The sequence below is a fragment of the Rhea americana genome, unplaced genomic scaffold (genome assembly GCF_003343005.1).
Source record: "Rhea americana isolate MKP2758 unplaced genomic scaffold, rheAme1 scaffold_33, whole genome shotgun sequence".
NCBI classification, from domain to species: Eukaryota; Metazoa; Chordata; class Aves; order Rheiformes; family Rheidae; genus Rhea; species Rhea americana.
Window position 1 is genome coordinate 5,810,734 of NW_028186457.1, and position 19,042 is coordinate 5,829,775.

The 19,042-nt window shown below is 37.4% G+C and overlaps 1 protein-coding gene across 2 annotated transcripts; it reads left to right on the plus strand.

Moving 5' to 3' along the window:
- The first annotated feature begins 546 nt into the window (after positions 1-546).
- On the plus strand, positions 547-19,036 carry SEC22A (SEC22 homolog A, vesicle trafficking protein). Of its 2 annotated transcripts, XM_085311017.1 has the most exons (9): positions 547-626; positions 1,382-1,477; positions 2,829-3,058; positions 4,532-4,735; positions 7,730-7,893; positions 9,200-9,394; positions 11,751-11,869; positions 14,548-14,613; positions 18,720-19,036. In XM_085311017.1, exons 4-9 carry the CDS (start codon positions 4,554-4,556, stop codon positions 18,918-18,920), a joined length of 927 nt encoding a protein of 308 aa, XP_085167143.1. In that variant the 5' UTR covers positions 547-626; positions 1,382-1,477; positions 2,829-3,058; positions 4,532-4,553; the 3' UTR covers positions 18,921-19,036. The 2 variants fall into 2 exon arrangements, with proteins under 2 accessions (XP_085167143.1, XP_085167144.1); XM_085311018.1 differs by lacking the exon at positions 1,382-1,477.
- The last annotated feature ends 6 nt before the right edge of the window (positions 19,037-19,042 follow it).

Sequence of the window (19,042 nt, forward strand, 5' to 3'; positions counted from 1 at the left end):
AGTTTTAAAATAGGCATTTCACTTTGGGATTACAAATGAGAACGATGAAATTTCTTTTTGTATTGTCACTTATTTTCAAAGCATGCSCAGTTGATTTCTCTGGGAATGACTGAAATTACCATGTGGTAGCCTGTGTGTCACCTCAGTGCATTTCTTCTGGTGACAGCTATGTCACTGGACTTCCTCCTGATCTGCATTTGTGTGTGCTGCCTCATCAGAAAACACATAAAAACACGGTTTTTTTTATTTGTATAGTGTTAAGCAAGTGTCACACTCGGAACACATCTGAAACTGGCCAAACAGCCAGAAGTTATTACACAAGAGAACCCAGAGAGCGCCATCAGGAAGCCTCACTTCCTCAGAAAACCGGGGTAACAAGACGCGGCCTGAGGCAGCACAGCGCTCGCCGCCGCCATGCAACGGCCAGGCCAAGCGCAGCGCGGCCTCAGCGCGTCGCCATGGCGACGCCCCGTCCCGTCCCGCACCGCGGAGCAATGGCGGGGCCGCGTCGGCGTCACGTGACGGCCCGCGCCTCGCCGCGGGCGGACGTGGACGGTACCCACAATGCCTGGCGGGAGGCGGCCGCGGGGGCCGCGCGCGCCGGTGCCGCCGCTGCGCTGAGCCAGGTAGCTGCCCCCTCCCCTCCCCTCCCCCAACGCTCCCCGGCGGTGCCGCGCGCCGTTGCCTAGCGACGCGGCCCGGCCCGGCCCGGCCCGGCCCGGCTGGGCCCGGTCCGCGAGGCGGGGGCGGGCGGGAAGGGGACGGGGCTCCGCTGCCGCACGGGGAGGGGGCGGCCGCCGGCCTCCTTGCCTCGCCGCCCCTCCCGGGGCGCCGGTGCTGCCACGGGCCGGTGGGCTCCGATCCCGCCTCCCCCGCCCGCCTCGCTGGGGCGTTGTGGCCGGGCCAAGGGCGCTGCTGCAGGGGGCAGGAGGCCGCGGCGGGGCCTCCCCCGCGGGCGCGGTTTGCAGCCGGGACCTGCGGACGGGAGCTGTCGCCGGCCCCTGGGTGCTGCGCGGGCCTCGGGGCTCCGGTGTGAAGCGCTGGGGTCTGCAGCCAGGCCGCCCCTTGCAGTCGCCCCCCTCCCCAGCGCCTTCCTGCTCTGGCTGCGGCCGCTGCAAAAGGAGGTGGCAGGTGGACGGCAGGTCTCAACTTCCCTAACTTGGGGATGCAGCTTGTCCTGTTCCCATAGTTTTCCAGAATCTTGGTGCTACGTTTTCACAGTCTCTTCCCCCCTCCTTCTTTATGAGAAGGATTATATGGGCTAGTGATTTAGGATTATTTCCTTGTTCAATTTTACCAGATAATGTCAAAGTGACTATTTACATAGCATAGTTTTTGTAGTGTTTTAGTTTGTGAAATGGATTTCTAAATTATGTTATAGAGTGGAGAGGCTAAGATTGCCACCTGCATAATACAACTGTCACAACCTGCAGAAGAGAAGAAAATAAATTGTCTAAGGCTATCATGGATGCTTGAGGTAAACACAGAAACCGTATCTTCATTCTGCTTCTACAAGGAGCCGCCTGGCTTGCCACCACAACCCAATTTTGTATTTTATGGATAGTTATTACGAGAGAAAGGCATCTTGGCAAGAAATGGCTTTATTAAGAAGAGGCTGAAAGCTGGTGGGTGCAGGAGGGTTGGCTTGCCATTATACTAGATCTGTTTGCAATCTCTTTCAGTTTTTGTGAAGCTAGACTGTTTTTAAAAGACTAGAGTATCCTGAGCAAACCATTTTCACAAACCACTTTTGGACATTTTCTTTTAAAGAGTTATGAAAAGACAGATAAGTATAAAACACATTGTCTTACCTCAAACTGAAAGGCCAGTTTCTTACAAAGGAAGACTGTAATATAGACCACTTTCTAGGACTTTCTTGATGCTACCTCAGGAGTAAGTGTCATCCATAACAAACAAGTTAGATGATAACTGGATCTGTCTTCCAAAAAACCCCTCCAAAACCAGTAACAGACTCTGGTTTGCATCATCCCAGTTTTCCCTCTAATGGGAGGAAGCAAAACTGAAGCTATGTGGAATAATTCCTTTTCATAAAAGCAGCACAATGTGTTTGATTTTCTGGCAGATTCGTGGAGGAAGGAATAACACGAGAGTGACCATGCTGGGTCACTCTTTCCTGTCCATGATCTGGTTTCTTCATGTTTCTCTTTCCCCTGAGCTCTCCCTGTCTGGATTTTCAGAGAGGCCTGTGTGGTTTTGGTGTAAGGGAAAATCAATAAAGACAAGTCAGAAGCAGATGCGTGCAGAGAAGCATAAGATCAGCACCATCACTGAGTGATATTTCCGTAGTGTACTGTCATTGTTCGTGGGTCAGAATCTTCCCRAGCAAGAAGTAGTGATTTAGATATAATAGCCATTCTAGCTGTTCTGTGAGCTTAACCAGTTGCCTCTTGAATCCACACAAACTTTCAGCATCTACATCATCCTGTGAAAAGAGTTCCACTGACTAATGGCCTGGTTTATGAAGAATCATCTGTTTTCTGTAAATTTACCACCAGTAAGCAAAAAAATTATTTGATTTGTAATCATACAGTGAATTGATTAGTGCAGTTTTGAATAAATGGTTAAAGATGGTTCTAAAAACACTGTCATATCCTTAGTTGTTCAGTCTCTGTATGTATATGTCTGTATGAAGTGTGCCAGCTGGTGCTTTCTGTAGAGCCTGATTATTTAGAGGGCCAGGTAAAGCTGCATTTTCATTTTGGAGATTTAGTAAACTATTTCTGGTAATCATGGCCTCACAAAAAGAGTTGAATAATATCGTTACCCACAGAATACATTTATTAATGTATTCATTCTTTTCTCATCAGAAAACTCAACATGAACTTCAACAATCAAAATCATGTTAAAAGTAAACAGAACAGTATTTCTTCTGAGAATTAGCTTCAAGAGTCTGAGTGTCTCCGGCCTTGCTATCTTACCTGCTGCCTTTTCCTAAGACAGGACATGGAGTTGAGGGTCCTTTCTTCCCAGTAGGTGCTAATGAAGTTACTTATTTCACCAGAGRAAATGTGGATCCATGAAATTCCATTTTGTGCAAGTAAGTTAATGAGGGGAATTACAAACTTTTCTATCATGTGATTTTTCTTTCGTTTATATTGATGTAGCTCTCAGAAGTCCCTTCAGGGTTGTGTCCTAAGTGGTAGGAGCAGCTGTTGTCTGAGAAGCCTTACATCCTCTGCAGCTATGTTATGCTTGTGAGCCACCACCATAGTTTTGTGGTTAGTAGCATAGTTAAGGAAACAGGTGCCCTGTGTATAGTGTGTATTTCATGTGAATTGCCCTTCTGGGAACACCTGAATAAATCTTAAGTATAGCTACATTAAAGTTGCCAGAACTGTAGGTTAAATTTCAAGAATGCTTAACTCTAGCAAACTAACCTAGAGGAAATCCTGAAGTTGTTTTGCTTTCTGCTTTTGTATCCAACTCCGATCAAAGCATTTTGCACAATATGGAATTTGTGATGAGATGCTGAATTAACAAGCCTACCTGGTAACGGTTCAGAGGGACTTGGTGGCTGCAGTGGCTTCTGCTGCTGTTACAATTCAGTGAGAGTCTGATATGCTGTTAAAGTAAAATTAGAAGGATGTTAATTTAGAACTTGTTAGGTTAACATGATGCATCTGACAGCAGGTTGATGTTTGGCTACTCCCGAAGAAGAATTTCTTTCTTAACCTGAACATTGCAACAGATACTATTACACAGCTTGCTCTCTGAGGAATAACTATACTTGAGAAATGTGAATATCCTGGTGTAAAAACTTTTTGTGGGAGGAAATAGAGCAGAGAGGAGTTCAGAAAAAAAGTGGCTTTTTGGGAACGTATTTTGGGAAGACACATTTTGCAGATTAAAAAAACCCAGATACTTGGATAAGAAAGAAGACATTTCATGTTTAAGAATTTGTGTTGTGATTTGGGAGAACTGGATTCTATTTCTTGCTGCTGCGATTTCTTGGTTTCTTGTTGGATTGTATTTGGGTTTTATAAGTCTCCATTTATCAAGGTACTTAAGTGTGCAGTTAGTAATGTGAAAGTGTGTTAACTTTGCTTGATCAAGACAAAGATGAATTCTTTATCTGACATATTTTTGTCATACGTGTTTTACCTCTTCAGCTATTGTTCTTGTTTATTTAGACTATAATTCTTGTCTTGCTACAAAAGAAAGGCTTTCATCTTCAAGAGTGTAAATCCTGAGGTAGTACTCAGGCTAAGTAGTAAACTTTCAGTCCTCCTGGTGCCTCTTGGTGAGGAATTAGGGTAATTCAGATAAAAATACTTGAAAACAGAATGTGAGATTCGCTGCCTCTTTGTGGTTTGCATAGGCTATTAGGTCCTATTCAGTTAGCATTCTAGTCTGAGTTACAGTTGAAAATTCATCCCTGTGCATCATATTAAGATTGAGCCCCATATACAGTTTGGGAACTTTGATTAATCGCTGTTATCTCCTTTCTTTTTATTTTTACCCTAATTTTGATTCTTCTATATTTCTCAGACTATTTTGTGTTTTGTTTTAGGTTGTTGTTAACTCTGTTGGCAATGTCTATGATTTTATCTGCGTCTGTGGTCCGTGTGAGGGATGGACTCCCACTGTCTGCATCTACTGATTATGATCAAAGCACAGGAGTGCAAGAATGTAGGAAATATTTTAAAATGCTCTCAAAGAAACTTTCTCAGCTTCCTGATAGATGTACTCTGAAAACTGGGCAGTATAATATAAAGTAAGACATCTTATTTATATATTTATAACATTCCTGGGTTGAGCTTCTCAGTAACTTGAAAAGTTAATGGTTGAACATCAGTAGTGATTGATCAAATTAAGGAGCTTTTTGTGTATCAAAAATTTAAAATTCAGAAATTCTAGAAATAGTTGAAATCTACCACACTTCAATGGAAATTACCATTTAATTTGCCAATATTTTTATAAAATATCTAAGTTGTTGACCTACTGGAAAGATTTCTGTTAATTCAAGGTTGTTTTCCCTTTTGTTTTCCCTTTCTAACTTTCACAAATAGAACAAATAAATATATTGATAGTCCAGTATTTCTCAAAACCGTGATATTTTGTTGTGGCGTTAGATCCTAATATGCATTTATTGTACATTTAGAATCTCTGTTGGCTTCAAAGAAAACATCATGACCTAAGAAATGAGCATAACCCAACAGTTGTTCGACACAGTGATGTCAGTAGAGGCACCCAATAGTAATTCTTTCTTACTATGTCTTAACTGTTTGTGTGTTGCTTGTGTCAATGGAGACCTTATCCTAACTTGCAGATCCTACACTCCAAATATACATAGTATTTGGTAAAAACACATCATGATTCTCTAGTCTTAGACAAAATAAATCTCTACAGTTGTTAAGAATTATTGACTGTTAGAAACTGTTTTTTTGCTTTTCATCTATTTCTTCRTCTGGACAATAAATTGAACTGTTAAGTTCCTCTCATGGATCTCATACATTAACAAAATACTGTTACACTTGCTGTTTCCAGTGCTGGAAGTAGACATTTCAACTACTGAAGTTCTCTTCCCTCACCTGTCCTTAACTTCTTAAAATGTTATCCAAATATTGAAAACCTTAAATATTTTATGAATTATTCCAGAACCCTTATTCCATTTGTGTGAATGTTTTATTATTATTATTATTGGATGCGTTGTTGAGGGTTTGAAGGCCCTTGTGGACATGAGTTGGGTGTATAGTATCTTCATCAGGCAGGAGATAAATGTTAATGCATGTGGCGAATGAGGGAGTGGGGAAGGTGAGAAGAATTTTTCCAGAGTCTGGAGGAATTGTGAAGTAAAGCCTTGAAGGAATCTGTTTATCCTGATACTCTATCCAGCTCTTTCACAGCAGTGCTATTTGTTTTCTTTTTACATTTTTTTTTTCTTATAACAATTCCTCAAATTTTGAAGCCAGTCAGTTTGAYAGTCACAAACCTACGTGCCCAACACTTTATAAATAATAATTCAAAAGATGCCCTTTTTCTTTCTTTCTTTCTTTCTTTCTTTCTTTCTTTCGAAACTTTGATTATCGTGAAATAGTTATTTGAATCTAGTATTCACTCAGAATTTTGCTCTATATGTGACCTTTTTTCCTTAGTATTGGTAATTAGATTAGATGCAGCTGTGTGTTGCTGGTATTTCAGTTGCACTTTAGCTGAGCTGAAATCCTAATTTAGAGAGGTCATTTTAAATGAGTACCACATGCCTAAGAAAGTGCTCAAACTTATCCCTATCCTGTTGGTAGCAGTGAGTTTCCAGTGTCTCTCCGGATTGGGCCCAGAATGGACTGCATTTTTCCAATTGATACGTCTTTGATTCATCATTTCAGTGGGGTTAACATACCTGCAAAAGCATTTTTGGAAAAGTGCTTCCAAAGTGCATTGACAAATCAATACAAAAATCTTGTACATTCTTTTTCATTGCTTTAGTAGGCTTTAATTTCATTTTCATCGCAGAAATTAAAAGGTCAAGTTTGCATTATAGACATTTTTCTGTGTTCTTGCCTGCCAGTCATTGAGCACTTGCTATAAAACACAGCAGCAGGATGTTTTATCTGGTTGTAAAATTTTAACTTATTATTCCCTTTTTGTAATTATTTAATAAGATACTTTAATAYATAAGCTGCGATTTATAAGATTAGGCACTTGGTTTATTTAAAAAAAAATAAGTTCCCGGTTATTTTTCTCAGTTTCTTCCTTAATCAACATATCATATGTGACCACTCTTTAAACAACAGTAGGAACACAGCAAAGCATATACTTAGTATCTGATAGCTATGCTGTTGTGAATTGCAGTTCTGCAGTGTTTTACATTTTAGTTACAAAGAGCAAACACAATTTTGATTTGTGCAAATGAAGAACAAAAAGTAAATATTTTCTCTAACGTGTTAATGTTGAATCACTGCTTTAATTGTCCATAAAACGTGGAACTGTTGTTGAATAAAGTCAGTGGTTAATTTTTTAGATAACAGCTACTTTAAAACTGATCAGTTTAAAAGAAACATTTAAGAATGGAACAGAAGACTTAAGAACTTCTTATTCCTTAGAGATTTGATTATTTTCCACAGTATGTTGCATATCAAGATTTTGAGGAAATTTGAGTGTCATGAAAAAGTGAACTACATTTTAGTGATTTGCCCAAACGCACTAGGTATATACATTAAAAACCCTCCCTTCTTTCTATATCTGCTGTCTCTGGTCATCTTATATCTGTCTCTAGAGAATGATGGATCTGTCACTCTATGAAACAGTTTCATTCTCTCACATATTTAAAGACAACCAGCTATGCTCCATTTTCCCCCAAGCATTCTGAAGATAATTTTTTGCCTTTTTGGGATGTACCAGATGTAGTGTTCTACACCTGAGATTACCGAAATGCTCTGATGGGACAGGCCCCAACTTCTGTATCCCAAGGGCTTTATCTTGCTATCTGATCTGTTCACACGTTACTCAGTTGTAACGTGTTTGGGTGTGTGTGTGTGTGTAATGTGTGTGTAACATAGTTTCTGGTTAGATGGTATAGTGCTGTGTTAAAGCAAGGCATTATCTGCTTTCTTCTAGAGCAGTGTCTGAGTTTTCAGTAAACAGTACTGCCTTTGTTACCCCAGAGCAGTTTTTGCAACTCTGTTTGTAGAATATGAAATTCAGCTTGTGAAGCTGTGAATTACCTGGATTTCATTTTGAAGTTTTGAATTTGTTGTTTCAATTATAGCTTTATCAGTTCTCTGGGAGTGAGCTATATTATGTTGTGCACTGAAAATTATCCCAGTGTCCTGGCTTTCTGCTTCCTGGATGAGCTTCAGAAAGAGTTCATTACTACCTACAATATGATGAAGACAAATACTGCTATCAGACCATACTGCTTTATAGAGTTTGGTAAGGATCAGACTCTTCTCTCTCTCTCTCTCTCTCTCTCTTTTTTTTTTTATTGCAGACACCATTCCCATTTTTTCCCTGAGTCGAATCAGGATTTAGGTAGATGTGCAACCTAATACACACAAGACAAAATATTCAGGAGAATTTATAGCTGTGTTTCAGGTGGATTTAGAATCTGATTTAACTCCTATCAGAGACAATAGGAAAAAATACTTCCATGGGAGTTAAGTTAGACTGCTCGAGTTTGACTCAAAGGTTGTTTATAGTCTTTCTGTTCATTTAAGTATATTTTAGTTTAGGTACTGTGTGACCAAATTTGGAGTGTAGCATCTCCTAGATAATAATACTTTATGATATGTTTGACTTCATACCTCTTGAATTACTTAACCTATAAAGGCATTGAGCTTCATAAATTTTCAAAGTAAAAGATCAGAATTGCATATTTGCTCTTAAGTGTGCTGGGTTTTGTTCAGAATATGMAAGATAGAGAAGTTTTTTTGTGTGTTATGGCATAGGGATGCATTTGATCTTCTGTGATGCAAGTTCCAGAGAGAAATAATCTCACAGGTACCACATAACTGTAATGGAGTCTATTAATAATCTGTCACTTAAAATAACTGCAGAAGGTATTGTTTTAATATATTGTTATAAAACTGTATTAGAACAAAAATAATTGTTGTTTTAGAAATATGGGCTATATACCCAGTTTGTTTAATTCCTGTCTGTAATTAATTCAGTCCATTTTTAATGACTTTATATAACATTGTTGTCTTCATTGTAAATTTTTCTATGAACCGCTTTTTTTTCCTATGCTCTCTGCACTTTACCAGTTGTTTAGTTAGAGTATAGGTCTATTACAGTGTTTATATCTGTATAATATGGTATTAAGTTTCTCGGCCTGAATATTTTGCAGGCACATTTCATACTCAAGTGAGTTTATACTTGAATGCAGAAGTTAATTTTTTCATATGGAAATCTACTAAGAAAGAAAAGCCAGAATAAATGCAATAAATCTGTTATATTAGTAATGCTTTCAGTCTCATGCAGTGAAAAGCCATTAGTTTATTCACAGTTATTAAGTAATTAGAATTCTAGAGCTTTGTATTTTTACTACAGAATTAAATAACCCATAATATAGTAGTCATGAAGTAGAAATAGTATTAAAATGTTCCAAGATAAATGCAAGCAGTTCAAAAAATTTATTTAAATTTTTGTATTTTTGAAGTATATCGTCTATGAACTTGCATGGTTTTGGATTATTTAATTAAGAAAAGTATATAACCTTTTCATTTTAAAATTTACACAGATAATTTCATTCAGAGGACCAAACAGAGATACAATAACACACGTTCTTTGTCAACAAAGATGAATCTTGCTGACATGCAGACAGAAATCAAACTGAGACCACCCTACCAAATTTCAGTGTCAGAACTTGGTTCAGCTAATGGGTTTGCACATTTGTCTGCTGCAGATTATAAGGGTACTGGTAAGATCTCGGCTGGTAAGTTTCAGACTTTAGTTACTTGTATCCTTAAATGATGCAGGGCAGTAGACTTAATTTTTCTTTTGATATGTTTTCGTTTCTAAAAAAGCCTTTTGACTGTGATGTTCTTAAGGGAAGTGCTCYTATGACATAGCGTGTGTATTTTAGCTTTGACGTCTGTTTTGTGTTGTCTGTTCAAGGTGCTTAGCTTCCTGAGGCACTTATAAAGAAAAATAGGCCTGTCCTGTTAAAAATATGGCTTGCTACAAGTGAATTAAATATGTTAAATTAAATTAGGGTGCAGAAATAGGAGGTTAGGCACAAATTTTGTTTTGTTACAATATATAGCAGAAATTGATTCATTAGTTTTCACTATGCTGATAAAGCAGTCTGTTATTTGTACAGATAAAGCTATTGGATATATATATCCGGTGTTTAATAATACCTTGTGTCTATGTCTCTTATCTTGTTGAAGTGATTGAGAATGGCAGTCCTTTTTCTTTAGAGAAAGTTGTTCTGTGTAGTAATAGGGCTAATATTTAATGTGTGAAGAATTCGGTGTGTAGATTATAGGATAGGATTTTGCTTTAAAGATGAATATAGGTGTTGACAGACATTAGAAATATGGTGACAGCATGCTGAAGTGCGATTTTTTTGGTGTTTATTTGGTTAGGATGAATTTGCTATTTTCTGAACTTTTTTTTCAAGTAAGGGTCAGTTTTCAAATCAAAATTACTTCTCGTTTAGTAGTGTGCCTGACTGTCATTACAAGTAGTGAGGTTTCTCACATCATGTACATTTCCTAAATTGCTACTTAAAATCCAACATTTAATTCAGAATTTATGATTTCTTTGTTTCTTGGCTTGTATTAGGGAGTTTTGAGTTCATAGGCTCTCTTGGTCCTAACTAACAAAACTGTGTTGCTTTGCTCCCCATGGCGATCAGAGGTGTTTTAGGTACTGTTTGAACACATGATGTTTTAAGTTTACCCCTTTATGAAGGGAAAAATGAGACTGCCTGGAGAGCTGTCGCTCGATTGTCCAAACTCGCTAGTGGATTATTATCTATCAGTAAATGAAGTGAAGTCACTTTTGGAGAGAAACAGTCACATAAACCTTCAGCCACTTTGGATGAGGTTGGTGGGAAAAGTTACAAGTCACTGAAAAAGATTCGTTCGGGCTGCAAATTTTTATCATACCTTAACTAAGTAGTTGTTAGTAGTATTCCTTTAGTTTTACAACAATAAGCTCTGAAAGTTAAACATAGATTATGCTTTTATTTAAAAAAATTATGGATTGTATTATTAAATTCAGCACAAATTAGTTAGTTGAACTCATTTTGTGTTCTGTTTTGAATCTGTCATATGTTGATAATCAAACCCCTTGTGTGCTTATCGACGAGAAGTAGCTATTGTCATTTTTATGACTTGGAAAAGCCTTTCTSCTGGATCTGTTCAGTGCAAACAACCAAGATTGACACCCCTCTGGATATTAATGTTACAGTTCATTAACCTCATTGTTCACATCATTACACTTCGTTGATTTGAACAGAATGATTGAAATATGGTTCACTAGTCCTATTGTTTCCCCAGTGTTGCCTAGACTGTTATGAATTTTGAATTGTTTTTTCATATTTGCTTTCCGTTACTAATTGTGGAAAGGGTCAGCAGAGTGGAACATACACAATTGTTACGTACTTGTGACCCTAGAAAAGCCTAGAAGAGTGGGTGTGCATGAAAGAAAGGGGTTTTTAATTTTAATATGTTATGTAAGGAGCTTTATTGGAAAGGTGTTTATAAGGTTGTTGTATAGATACTAGTTGCAGCTTCAGAGCTGCCTTTTATTTGTGCCTTTGGTAGCGCTCGGTGGCTCGATGTTTTGCAGTAGTGACGTGTAAYAGGCTTTGCCTCATAGTGTTCTGTTCAGCAAACCAGCTGATTTGTTCTAGATAGCTCTGCCAATGCATCAGTGTTGAAGAAAAGTGGAGATTGGCTCTTAAGTACATGACTTATTATCTGACTACTAATTGTGGTAAAATTTTACTTGCAAGTGCATTTTTTTGCTGTTGATTTTCTGGCATGTTTGAGCAGCCTTCAGTACTGTGCTGAATAAACTGATTATGCCAAGTTAAAGACTGAATAGAATGAGACAGTTCTATATTTTAATTGAAGGAAAGTGTATGTTTTGTTAAACCTTGTGTTGCTAAATTTAAATGTTTCCTCTTCTTAAAAAAAAAAAAAAAAAAAAAAAAGATGTTCAGTGATCTCTTTTTGAGCCAGAAGAAGATACTGAAAAATGACGTTACTGTTTTTTGAAATCTTTTTAAAGACCCTGCTTTGACCTCTCATGTCTTTCTTTGACCTTGTGCTTTACAGCTCCTCATCAGCGTCTGGAACCTGTAACTCTGCCAGGGATTGTCTCGTTTGTACTTAGTCTGTTATGTGGGGCTTTGAATTTGATTCGTGGCTTTCATGCCATTGAAAGTCTTCTACAGGTATTGTACCATGTTTATGAATTTAAGAATTATGCATCATGTCAATCATAATATCACCGTAGAAAATTCTTATAATATAAACTAAATCTTTCCAATTTTTTTCACAAATATTGTTTGTGAGATCCTGCCTTTATTTATGTAATCTTAATTGTTTGTGGACTGTGCATCCTTCACTGAGGCTGTGAGTTTCAAAAGCAGCGGAAGGTGGGTGACTGACTCTGTAGGTAGGTTGGTAGCAGCAATTAGATGGTCATAGTATCCTATTTCCTAAATTTATGTCATGATGTGAAATGTTAAATACTGTTTTTCATAGCTGTTATATAAAGACATGTGGGAGAAATAATAAGCTACTTTGAGAATCTGATCAATTTTATGGAAATATCTACAGAATAGGGCCTTTAAATAGCTTTTCTAAAATCATTTTTGGAAGAACTTTCTTTGATTTGTTTCTGTTTTTAATAAACCTTCTTAAATAGGGTGATCATTTCTCTTTTTATGTTTAAAGGATCAATATGAATTATATGTAAGTGAAACTGTCCAGCAGTTTCTTGTAAAAGATGCTTCTGCTCCGCAGCTTTTCAGCAAATAACTTTTTCTTTCTGCTCCATTTCTTCTGTTAGTTACATTCTCATTGCAATAATTAACAAAATGATGATTAATGATTTCTGGCAGCTCAGGTGAATATGTTGGTGTGAGTTTTAAGCACACACAGAAAGCTGCTGTATATTTCTACAAAAATGGATTCACTTAACATTAAATAGTGCCCTACTGTTGTAATAGAGATGGTAACTAAAATCCCATGGAAGGTTTCAGAAAGAAAAGAGGAGTTCTCCTGTGTGACTAGTTGAGACTATTTTTGTTCAAAAAATGTGCAGACTTTATAACTGCAGTAACTGCACCACAACTTTTGATAAGTAATGGACTTTTTAGGGCAGTAAGGGAAAGATGATGATCTGTATCCCAATTATTTCTTGAATAGTTACTGGTATATGTACAGAATTAATAAAACAGTAATGTTTGAGGTCTGAGCAATTCCTGCAGACTAATTCATAGCTGAGCAGGGTTAATAAAGCAAAAGCAAGAATGAAATAGTAACCATACATCTTTACTTTTATTGCTATTTATGTTTTTATGTATTACACATATTTACATAGCTTTTTTAGGGAATAGGCGAACTGCTTATTCACCGTATTTCTTGTACAATATTTCCTGAGTTCYTTGTCATTATGCCTTTCAATTTATAGAAATGAGTGATTTTGAAGTACAGTGCTGTACAGAAATAACGGACAGAGTTTTACCAGTTTAATTGCAGTATTTCTAGAGTTTTTTTTTTTTAATTGCAGCAGCAGAAAGGTGTGCCAATGTTGGATTAACCTATTTAACTGATGATAGGGCAGCCAGTTCACTTTATTCWGTTATGCTGTTGCGTCTGGAGGTAATAGACTGCAGTAGAGATGGAAGATAGTATTTTTTAATTTCTGACAAATGACACCAAAAGTACATTAAAATGTCTCTTAATTTCCTTTATTATGGAAAACTTTACAAAAGGAAGGCAGAAATCATCCAGAATGTGATTTAACAAACCTTTTCTGAAAAGTTACTGCAATGCTTCTCTCAGCAGTTTTTTCTCATTTTTTCCTTTATAATTTGTGTTCTGCTTAGGTATTAGCAGAACTCTGTAATAAGCTGTAGCCGTACTTCAGCAAATCTTCGGTGGCCACATAATATTTTCACATGCTTTAGGAGTGTACTGCAYTGTGTGGGTAAATGTTAGTGCAGACACATGGATTTTTCACTGATAAAAGCTGTAGATGCAGATGCTTCACATTGAAGATAATGTTAGCAGAAACAAGTTGTAGTTCCAAATGACCCAGTTTCTTCTCAAAATGAAATTCTCCTTCAAGAAAGAACGTTYGCATGAATATCCTTTGTTTTCTGGGAAAAGTTTTTGATTGTAGCAGATGTTTGTTTGGAATGCAGATAGAATAATCACTGAGCATGTAAATTTATTCTGCTCCRCTCTATAGAAACTATAAAAACTCCTTTGAGTAAGTTAGAAGGAGGGTGTGCTTAGCAAAAAACAGAGTGGAAAGAGCTATCATTTTAAGCAAAATTTTCTATTTTTTCCTTTATGAAAACTTAATTTTCTGTCTATGTAATTTTTTAGGAATAATCTCTGATATTCTTCTGCTTTTGTTTGTCCTCACTGCCATTAATGCAGACCTGTCAGCAGTGGTTTCTGCATAGAATATTAGCACACCCTAGTGGCCAGTTTGTCTTTTCTATTTTACCTAGTTTCCATTTTGCGAAGCTGCAGGAAAGCACAGTTCTGTAAAGGTGATACTAAAGGTAGTTCCCAGKGCTTAGACTTAGATTATCAATGTCCAGTGTTACAACTAGGCTTCCGTTAAGACTTTCGAAAATCTCAGAATTAGTTATCTGTCGTGGTGAGAAAGCATTTTGATCAGATTCCAGATCTTAGTGGTTTTATTCTGGAGAGATAAATGAGTAATGAGTACTAGCACGTCCTGTGGTTTAGCTTAGTGTAGGCATTATTGTAAATCTCTGTGTGAGACTGCTTTAGCTTTGAGTAATGAGTAAGTTTCATACTATACATAACTAGCATTCGTTTTTGTTGAAAGATTGTAAAACATTGCGTTTTGTTTTTATTTTCACAGAACGAAGGTGAAGATTTCAGTTATGTTATTGCATTTTTTCTTGGAACAGCTGCCTGTTTGTACCAGGTATGTTCTTGTGCTTGTAGAGTTCATTGGAGTTTAAAAACGTTATTCACTCATCTGTCATCTAAATGATAAGCTATCATTTTTTTTAAGTGTTGTGAATATTTGAGTAGAGTCATTTTAAAAATAATTTCTGCTCTGTTTTATTTCTTTGACATAAACTATGGTAGAGCAGATTCCTACATAAAGTCTCTATTTGCTGGCATTATTCTTCGCTTCATCAAGATACTGGTTATACTCTTCTTTCTGAAGTTTTCAATTTATCTGCAAAAGTCACAGGCAACAGAAGTTACGTAATTTGCTTAAAATAATAATTCCATAGTTCAAGTGTATCTGACTATCTGAACAGCTGACTTGCTGTTTCTTTCCTTTAGAAAAGTCTGTAGCAAATACAGTAATACCTAGAATTTACTACACCCCAAAATTTCCCCTGCTTGATACTTTATCACGTTTCCTTCCTTTTCAAGGCTTTTAACTGCTTTCCACTATGTTTTCCTTCTCTAATCTGGTATTTGGTAATTGTATTTTACATCTGTAGATTTTCCTTTTTTGTGGCTTAATTTGAATTTCCTGTATAGTTTGTAGCAAAATATTCTGGTACACTTTGACATTGTCATTCAGTGACGTTACTGTTATGGTTAGCTATGATTATTACATCAGTCAAATTCAATTGCTGTTATTCTTATAATTCTTTTGACTCTTAATCTCTTGTGCCTGTGGAATATGCAGTATCTACTTCTTGCCAAGCACACACAGTTAGTACAGTGTCAGACTGTAAAATAAGATAAATGTCCCAGGATTTTCTTTTAGCTCAACCTTTCTGTCAATCAGCCTTTTATCCAGGTTGTCAGTAATCTCTGTTCGCTGCAACTAGGCTCTACCAAAATGTCRCAGCATAACTTATATTCTTCAACACTTGTTGACATTTTGCCAGCTTCTGTCTTAAATAATTCTTCAAACTAGTGTTAATTTTCCGTGCCAGAAGTCTGTTCCGTATCAGATGATGTGGAGCTCCTGTATTCTTTTTTTGTGAGGAAAAATAAGCATTATTCCCTCTTCTCCCAAGTTAGAAGCTCTTACTTTATGAAGTGTTCTTGTCTGTGTATTGAGACATAAGGACCTATGTCCTTCTCCCAGTTGCTGACTTGAATAGATGTATTTAAAAGAAAGAATCTGTATAGTTGGGAATGTAGCCTTTTCCTTAATATTCCAAATACATCTATTAGGACTCTTGTTGTGCACCCTCCAGGGTGCTGCGAGCTGTAGTTGGTCAGTTTGCCGAATAGAGAGGGCTATCGGTTCCATGWTGTGCTCTGCCATCTTTTTGCTTGATATGGGAGTTTGGGAGGTTATTTCCAAGTTTGTGTTGCATGACAGCACACCGCACCAACAAGACTCCCGTAATGTTGTATTATCTTGTTCAGTTGGTAATTACACAGCAGTATGTTTCTTTTCTGAGCTTCGAAGAAAATAGTTTCAACCCAGGTGCGCCAGCAAAAACTGGGCTTATATAGAATAGGATGTTTTAGTCTCACAAAGAAACAAAGTRAAAGTGAGCTTCGCAGAGAAAATCATTTTCCACTATGTTTTCAAGAATCCTAGTAATACCTAGGATATATTGATGGGCAAACCAAGGCTGCAGGCATGCATTTGTATGTATCAAACTGAGATAATAATATTCCCTCTACTTTTTTCACAGAGAGTATGCTGTCTGGAGGTTTAGGAGATAAGTATTCCCTACATAAACAGAGCAGTAGCTATTCTAGCTATTTGGGGGGAATGGTCCATCACCATGAGTATCTACTAAGTAATTTCTAAAACCTTCCATTTCAAGCTGATGTTATCAGCATTTAGGTTCACTTTTATATAGAAATGTACAGTTTTAGAGCACTTCTTAGCAGCAATCAAATATTAACTATGATGTTTAATTGCCTTAGGGGTTTTTTCCATTTTTCATAATAATTTGTTGCATATCTGAAAGCATCATTTCCAAGTAAACTTCTAAGTAATTCTGTTTTATGGCCTTCTTTGCTTACGAAACTGTAACTGAGTATTGCAACACTGATAAAGCAGTGCTGCAGTGTTCTCAGGGAAAAATAAATGAGGTTAGGAACATTGATAGTACATCCAAGAAGCCAAGAAGCGTCTGTTCCAGTATATCTAGAGCTGACGTGTCCAGTGTTTCTCCATGAAGTTTCTAGTCTTCTGAAGAAGAAAATGAGCAAGAGCAATAGATTTCTCAGCTGTACCCAAAGTGCAAAGAAGCGTCAGGAGCTGAGCCTTTAGTCAGTTCTTAACATTTGTTTAAAAAAAAAGATCAAAGACCTCAGGAATTTCATTACAGMACGTGTTAGAGTAACAAGTTAAAACACAGTATATTGGCCTTTTGACTGCTGCTCTGTTTTRTAAGTGGCAGATTTTTTACCATATTTAACTTAGATTAATGAAATTCAGCTTCAGAATTCACCTAAAACAGATCTTCAGTAAAATTTACAATTGTTCAACAGCATATTGCACTAACATATTTAGACTTCTGTACTATTTTTGTTTTTTTTAAATCCTTTTAGTTTTAATTATTTGAACGAAGCAGATCCTGATTTGCTTTATTCTTGGAAGGAGCTGTACTTCTTCAGATGTTCTCAGTGGAGGAGATGACACTAGGAAATTATCTGGGTTCTTACTGATATACTAGTACCAATGAATTACTGTTCTAGATATAATTTGTAAAACTGTCTGCACAAGTAGGATGCATTTGCTCTACTCAAAATGGCCTAGGAGGTTCAGAGGAATTCCATCTAGATTCTGAAGCCCACTGATTACTTATCTGTAGTTTTACTTTGCTTTGGAGGGAGGAAGTAAATCTGAACCAGTGTTGTCACATCTGTGAAGGTATTTAGATATTCAAAAATTTCTAATCGTTCTGATAATCTGAACCATGCTCACAGTAGAAGTAAATGTTTTATAAAAAGTGAGTTATATTTCCAACAGAATAGAAACCCWATAAATTGTGCTGTCCAACTGTAAGTGTACCATGCCTTGGCATTCTTTTTTGAGGAAGATGGAAAAATTAAAAAAAAAATAAATATAGGTTCTCTGATGTTGATAAAACATGGCAAATGCCCGAGAAGAAAGTGAATGATACTTAGATAACCTGATGATGAATGCTATTAAAACAGTGGAAAGCCATGGTTATATGCCTACTGGGAACAGATTTGGAATATAAACTGAGCCCAAGTGATGGTGTTACATACCTTGAAGCATAGCAAAAGCTTCCTTTGGCAAATGGAAATGACTAGAATCCAGAGGACAAATAATTTTTTGTGGAAGTCAGGGAAGTGATTTGAACAATAGAAGAAATAAAAATAATGCCCATGAAAAAGTACTGGGCAGCTGCATCCATTTAGAGATGAAAAGAAAACTAAGGCAAGAGAAAAACAGATTTCACAGCTGTTCAGCTCACGGGAGGAAGAAGGCAAAGAATAGGGAGTTGTGGACAGTTGTGGCATTTTGCGTCGCATTGCAACATACAGCTTCTCTGTGCAGAAACCAACCCTTAAAACGTGGTGGAATTACAGCAGAATTGCTGTGTGTTGCGCAGCACATAGCGACAGGCTGTTCCAGCTCCACCAATTCCCCTCGGCATTAACCTAGCAGGATGCTGGGTTTGTACCTGCAGGCTGCCTGGYGCTGAGCACTCCCCCCACCCGGCACTGCTGTTTCCTTGCCCTTACCATCCTTCCTCCCAAAGAGGACTTAAAGCTGGCTCTTGTTCTGTCTGCCTTGCCTGGCTGGAGCAGAAAGCGTATTTTAGACTGGAGGTTGCCAGGAACATCCGCTTCCTTTGTCATGGGCTGCTCATTATTATAGTTTCTATCAATTACTATGAGAGAATTGTTCCCAAAGAGAGCTTAATGGAAGCAAAATCTAACCTTTTATTGATATCGAGTACTTCCCACCCTTTGACTGCTGTAAATTGATGCTATTCTTATATACTTAATTTAAAAAGTTTTAATTCTTTATTTTTGTAATTTCTTAATGACCAGATATGTTTCGTCAGTGGAAGTTATTTTCTATGTACTAATGTGTTTTTTCTTTTTTCTTCCTGACAGTGTTACCTATTTGTGTATTACACAGGCTGGAGGAATGTCAAATCCTTCCTGACTTTTGGGTTAATTTGCCTGTGTAATATGTATCTGTATGAACTGCGCAATCTGTGGCAGCTCTTCTTTCATGTGACTGTGGGAGCATTTTCTACCTTACAAATACGACTGAGACAACCACAGGGGAAGTCCCCAGATTACAATGTCTGACAAGTCCTGGAACATTTCAAGGCAATCTTGTTCCAGCAGTTATTCACTCTCAGGAATGTAAAGCTGTTCTCCAAAAGAGAAGCTATCTGGATGGGACTTTTCATTTGTTTTGTGCTTCATAG

Bases quoted from the DNA above. Each gene is read 5' to 3' on its own strand.
- SEC22A (XM_085311017.1), top strand. From the start codon at position 4,554: ATGTCTATGATTTTATCTGCGTCTGTGGTCCGTGTGAGGGATGGACTC. The intron at 4,736-7,729 runs GTAAGACATCTT...TTTCAATTATAG, and splicing joins ACTGGGCAGTATAATATAAA to CTTTATCAGTTCTCTGGGAG. The intron at 7,894-9,199 runs GTAAGGATCAGA...AAATTTACACAG, and splicing joins ATACTGCTTTATAGAGTTTG to ATAATTTCATTCAGAGGACC.